This window comes from Staurois parvus, unplaced genomic scaffold (genome assembly GCF_062004578.1).
Source record: "Staurois parvus isolate SC_StPar_1 unplaced genomic scaffold, SC_StPar_1.0 ptg000178l, whole genome shotgun sequence".
Lineage (NCBI taxonomy): Eukaryota > Metazoa > Chordata > Amphibia > Anura > Ranidae > Staurois > Staurois parvus.
This window is the reverse complement of record NW_028317974.1, coordinates 4,524,484-4,530,766: the sequence shown is the minus strand read 5'-3', so window position 1 is coordinate 4,530,766 and position 6,283 is coordinate 4,524,484. Positions and strand designations below refer to the sequence as shown.

General features: G+C 38.5%; 1 protein-coding gene across 1 annotated transcript in view; it reads left to right on the top strand.

Moving 5' to 3' along the window:
- The first annotated feature begins 388 nt into the window (after positions 1-388).
- REC8 (REC8 meiotic recombination protein) overlaps positions 389-6,283 on the top strand; it is a 73,118-nt gene continuing 67,223 nt past the window's right edge. The window contains exons 1-2 of the mRNA XM_089677135.1: positions 389-516; positions 747-815. Coding sequence (XP_089533261.1) covers positions 389-516; positions 747-815 — 197 coding nt within the window. The remainder of the gene's footprint in view (positions 517-746; positions 816-6,283) is intronic.

Sequence of the window (6,283 nt, the reverse complement as noted above, 5' to 3'; positions counted from 1 at the left end):
TGTGAGAGCGCTGAAACCTGAAAAATGGCCTGGGCAGGAAGGTGTAAAATTGCACGGTATTGAAACGGTTAACTAACTGCAGTGAACTTGCATGGCAATTTTCTTCAACCCCTCTTATCAAAAAACGCTCCTGTCGAAGTGTTAACTTCCATGGATGGCCCGGACATCTCTGTGAGATGATTGTAGTTTCATCTTTGTTACATTTTTGTATCACTTTTGCTACAGTATTCTGACTGATAAGTAAAGCTTTGTTGATCTTGTAGCCTTCACCTTTCTTATTTTGTTTCTCAGGCCTTGTGACATTTCTCTTCCATATGGTGCCACTATGTAACTAGAGAGTACAGGGCCCCTCGTGTTTCTACGCCCCATGACAATCACAAGGTCTGCTATGACTATCATTACACCTTTGTCTATATATGATGCAAGCCCTGATGGCTGCTGTGCTCAGCTTGATTCAGAAACTGAGTATGATGTCATTGACAGACGGGATGTCTTAGTTAACAGATCTCATCACTGGTATAGCTACAGCAGTAATATGATGCAGTGTGTTTATTCATATATCAGATTCCACTCTTCTACACTGACTATAACACAAATCAGTGGGCTAATATTTCTAAGTCATCTTTCTACCACATACTGTATGTCTGAATATTCTGACTACATTTACGCTGTTGTTCTGTAATTCATGACACTTTACACTTTTATTGTAATTGCCATATAACTGAAACTAATGATATGTCACCTAGGTTGGCTGCTACTAAAGGCACAAGGATTGTAAAGCGGGAATACCTGAAAGTAAATGTCATGAACACTTGGTATGTATAATTATAATCCATGAGTAGTTAATACATCACATGTAAAGCAGGCCATTCACTAGTAGAAGTTCATTTGTTCAATTTGCCATTGGTTAGCGGGGTTAAATAGTCTATCATTTTTAACTGTTGTGACGAGAAATTTCAAAGGAGCAGGATGGAAAATAAAATTCTAACTGTCAATGTGGTTTTTGTTAAGGAATAAAGATCATACATTTCGTAATGTGCTTATTTTAGACACAAAATACGCCTTTTTTAATCTGATATTCCATTCAAGAAGCAGGTCTGGACAAAATGTTGAAACTGAACCTTGGGAAAAGTAAAAATCCTCCTTCGCAGGGGAACTATGTCTAGTGGACTGGGTAAAGAAGTTTTAATTACCTAATCCTTTGCGTCCATTAGGTAATAGCCTTCTTCCCCTGCACTCCTGCAAGGTACTTTTCATTTTCCCTGAGTCAGGTTTTAGGAACTTAAGAACAAAATTAGTTGACTCTATGATGGTAAGATTGAATGCTCTGACACATGCTCTGACACATGATTTTTCAGAATCTCTATAGGAACGTTTAACCACTTCTGGCCTGGCCCAGTATAACAATACAGCTGAATGGGAGCACCATTATCTTGGATGAATGTCATATCTCATCCTGTCACTCACGGCCACATAGCAGCGTGATATGTGGCCTGCTGTGTCCACTGGACACAGAGGAACACAGATCGTTGTATTGTGCCGGCCCTGGTACCATGTGATTTCTGTGATCAGTCACAGAAATCACATGTCAGTTGTACACAATGGCTTTCATTCTTAGCCATTCATTGTGAACTGTTATGATCTCTGTGATTAGTCACAGTGATCCCATGGTACAGGGTTAATCACACCTATCACAACTGTACATATTAGCACATGAACAGATGCCATTCATAAAGATGATTGCTTGTATAGTGATCATCACTTTAAAAGGCAATCATAGTGTAAAAAAAAAAAAACCTGATGAACTCTCCAGAGCAGTAAAGTGTCACTATGGTGAACTGTACTGTTCTGGTAAAAGGAAAAAAACAGAAAAAAATGTTTTAAAAAAATTTGAAAAAAAATATAACTTTTTTTTTTTTCAATTTTGACATACTGTCACCAGTCAGTGTTTATCATCACTGCCACAACAGTCATATGGTGACACTGTACTGCTCTGGTGACAGCAAAAAAAACTATTTAATTTCTTCATGTTCCAAAGTATTTTGACAAAAAAACGACAACTTCAAAAAACTCACCATGCCTCTTACTAAATAACTTGGGCTGTCTACTTTCCAAAAAGGAGTAATTTGGGGGCATTTTAAGGCCTCAAGAATGAGATAAGCCATCAGTACTGATCATCTATAACTTTCACACAGACTAAATACTATACGCTGATTTGAATTATTTTTTACCAAAGAAATGTAGCAGAATACAATCTTGTCTAAATTTATGAAGAAAGATGATTTATTTGCAAAATGACAGAAACTAAAAAATGTTTTTTTTTATCCTTCAATTTTCAGTATTTTTTGTTTATATAGCAAAAACAATAAAACCCAGTGGTGACCAAATATCACTGAAAGAAAGCTCAAAAAATGATAACATTTTAATGTAGGTACAGTGTTGCATGACTGAGTAATTGTCATTCTAGGTGTGACAGCGCTGAAATCTGAAAATTGGCCTGGGCAGGAAGTGGTTGAAAGTGTCCATTATTGAAATGTTTAAACTAAATTCTACTGGTGTATGGCCAGCTTAGTATTACTAAACCCACAACAGTAAAATCAGTCTGTATATGCAGTAAAGCATGCTTGTTGTGCTCACTGTGGCTCCCAAGGGGCTAATCCTCCACATTGTGTAAAAAGGATGTTTGATCCTGTCTTCTCTAATTCTCCCTTTCTTCTACTGTCCCCAATCCATCTGCTGATAGAACAGAGCCTTGGGGGTAAGCTGCACATGCTCATATTGGTGTGTATTGCTAGATAGTTTTTTTTTTCTTGGGAGAGTGCATGTGATCAGCACTGTGCCAATCAGCACTGTCCAGACAGAGGGGCAGGAATCCTGCAGCCTCATAGGATAATCAGGGGAGAATGAAATCTCCTCCTACAAGATTAACCAGTGCTCTACTGGACACTGATAGAAGTCACAAGACTGCTCTAAATGCTAATGAGAAAAGGTTTCTAGCAGTTTATATTTACTAAAATAGTTGCATTTCCATGTTGTGTGTACAGTGGGAGACCAGATATAGTGAATGCAAGTTCCTGGGTTTAGTAACACTTTGAGTGTGACCAGGGGAGGACTGAGAACTCATGGGGCCCCCGGGCAATAGGAGATCATGGGGCCCCTGTGTCCTTGCCCAAACTCAAAAAAGCCTATGAAAAAGGTACCAGGGGCATCTCAAGGGGCCCCCTACTGACCCCTGGCCCCAAGGCACTGCCCGAGTTTCCAAATGGTCAGTCTGCCCCTGAGTGTGACTGATCTGGAATGTGTGTAGTGTTCTGGTTCCTACTGCTGATTGTTCTGCGATCGCCCCAAGTACCTGTTATTGCCAGCATGGCATCAGTCAATAAAGATGTCTCAGCCCTCAAATGTTAACCTTTGCCAATACCCCAAGTGTCCGTATCTTCACCGTACTTGTGTCCTATAGTCATAGTGTCTCTAACTTTATTCTGACTTAAGCAGCAGATGGGGCAACACCGCCCCAAACTAAAATATCAGTCTTATTCAGTTGCTGGTAAGCAATCCTAATATACAGTGCTGTCTGTGAAAAACTATTTGGTCTCTTCCTAATTTTTTATTTTTTTTCATATTTGTCACACTTAAATGATTCAGATCATCAAATTAATTTAATATGACACAACAATAAACTTTACAAAATGCAGTGTTTAAATGATGATTTATTTATTAAAGGAAAAAACCTGCCTGACCCTATGTGAACAAGTAATTGCCCCCTAAAACTAATAACTGGATGTACTACCTTTGTTGAAAACAACTGCAATCAAGCGTTTGCGATAACTGGCAACGAGTCTTTCACAGTGCTGTGGAGGAATTGTGGCCTACTCTTCATTGCAGAATTGTTTAATTCAGCCACATTGGAGGGTTTTTGAGCATTAAGGTCATGCTACAGCATCTCAATTGGATATAAAGGAGAAGTACAGCCAAAGCCCTTTTGGCTGTATTTCTGTGGATCACAGGAGTGCAGTTCGTTCTGCACTCCTGTGACTGTTTTCAGGTGACAGTGGGCTATCACTCAGCTTCTCCAGGCTGGGGAAAGATCTCGACTTTAAATTGTCAGTCATCATCTTCTGTTCTCTGTCCCTTCAACCTAGGGGTAGTGGGAACAAGAGAAGCCCTGCTGCACAAAGAGGTAGTGTCCTTTATGAATGCCCTGTATTGTGTCTGTCCCCATTTCTTCTCCATGTATTAAAGGAAAGCAGGGTAGGATTTTTCAATAGGCCCATGTTGTCACTCTACCCAGGGCCCACGACATTTAAAGTGGGGAAAGGAAATTATATGCAGCTACTCACACACTCCTCCTTATGGAAACCCTTTTTTAGCAATAGAAACTCTATATTTATGATTCCTATGTAACTAATAATTTATGCTGCCACTTCCTCTACAGGTAAATAACATGACCTATGTACTCTACATAAACAGACAGCATATGCAAGAATTACTGCTCCACTGTGTTGAGGAACACACCACGGTTGAATACATTACATATTGTTTTCTTTGAAAAAATAGTACCTGCTAATTCCAGGTCTTTTTGAAGTTCTCCACAAGTGGTCCTTGGCTCTTGGACAACTCTTCTGATAATTCTTTTCACTCCTTGGTCAGAAATTTTGTGAGCAGCACCTGGCCGTGGCTGGTTTATGGTGAAATGATGTTCTTTCTATGTCTGGGTTATGGCCCCAACAGTGCATACTGGAACATTCAGAAGTTTAGAAATCCTTCTCTAACCAATGCCATCAGTATGTTTTGCAACAATAAGGTTGCGAAGGTATTCTAGATTGTAAGCTCCAAGGAGCAGGGCCCTCCTATCTCTCTTGTATTGAACTGTATTGTTGCTGTATTGTCTCCCGTTATATTGTAAAGCGCTGAGCAAACTGTTGGCGCTATATAAATCCTGTATAATAATAATAATTGAGTGAGCTCTTTGCATTTACCCATCATGAGATTTTTCTTATGTGACACCTTGGCCTCTTTATAGGCCATCAGTTGAGACTGAACCAGCTGATATTAATTTGCACTGACAAGGGGCAGGATTGCTTTCTAATTACTGATAGATTTCAGCTGGTGTCTTGGCTTTCCATGCCTTTTTGCACCTCCCTTTCTTCATGTGTTCAATACTTTTTCCCTGTGTTATTCCACTTTATTACACATAACTTAATTTCTGAACTTGTTTGTTTTGGTTTCTTTATATGTATGGATTGCATGCGTTGTTACCGACGTGGTGAAATATCATGTCAATAGCATCTTTATAAATATATTTACTGAGAAAAATGGTGATGTGTTCAATACTTCTTTTACCCGCTGTATATAAGTTTGAGCTGGCACATTGAGTCAACCCATCACATCCCTATTAATGCTGACAAAAAGAATATTGAAGTGGTATTAAACCCCAAAACAATGTAATATATTGCAACTTACCAATCTGTGTTGACTGCATTTCTTTTCTTTTTTTTTCTGTTTTTTATCACCTGGTGAAACGCACTTTCTATTTCAGGGTGTCTACACTCTGCATGAAGGAGCAGCAAAGACACCTTTGGATAGCAGCATGATTAATGTGGGGTGGGGGTAGTCTTAGATGGACTAGAAAAATTAGATGTATTTGACTAACTAAATAAAACTCTACTTCAGCTAACACATTTTTTTTTAACAGAAAACGCGAGGTAACACTTTTTAGACATATGCAGCAACAGTTTTTGCCCTTTTCAAATAAAGTTTTGACATAAATAAATAAAAGCCGACTACTGTATGCATCCCTGTCAGTTTTAATATAAATACTATTGCAAGCAATTGCACATATTCAGAAACTTTGTTCTAAAAAAAGGAAAGTTATGATAGATAAATAAAGCTTGACGTGCCAATCACAGTAAATATTGAATGTTCAACAATTCAGGTTTCAACGTTATGTACTTAGTGCCACAAAGATCAGCGCTTTATATATTTAGGAGATGAGTCATTCAGATATCACAAACTGATTATGGTGATGGGACCAGGGTGAATTTAGGACATTTTCAGTTCTTCTGACCTCCTTTATCCGGAAGTGTGGAAGCTGCGTATATAAACAGGACCATTAGAAATCCAAACCCAATAGTTACAAAAGAAGTCAGAAGGGGGGCCACCATGATTAACTATGGTTCAAGAAAATCCTTAATCACACAATGGTGTAGTAGCATGACATCATATATTAGAAATGCTGTTGTGGGTGACTTTTTTTTGTGATAATAAAATATATATTTTTTTT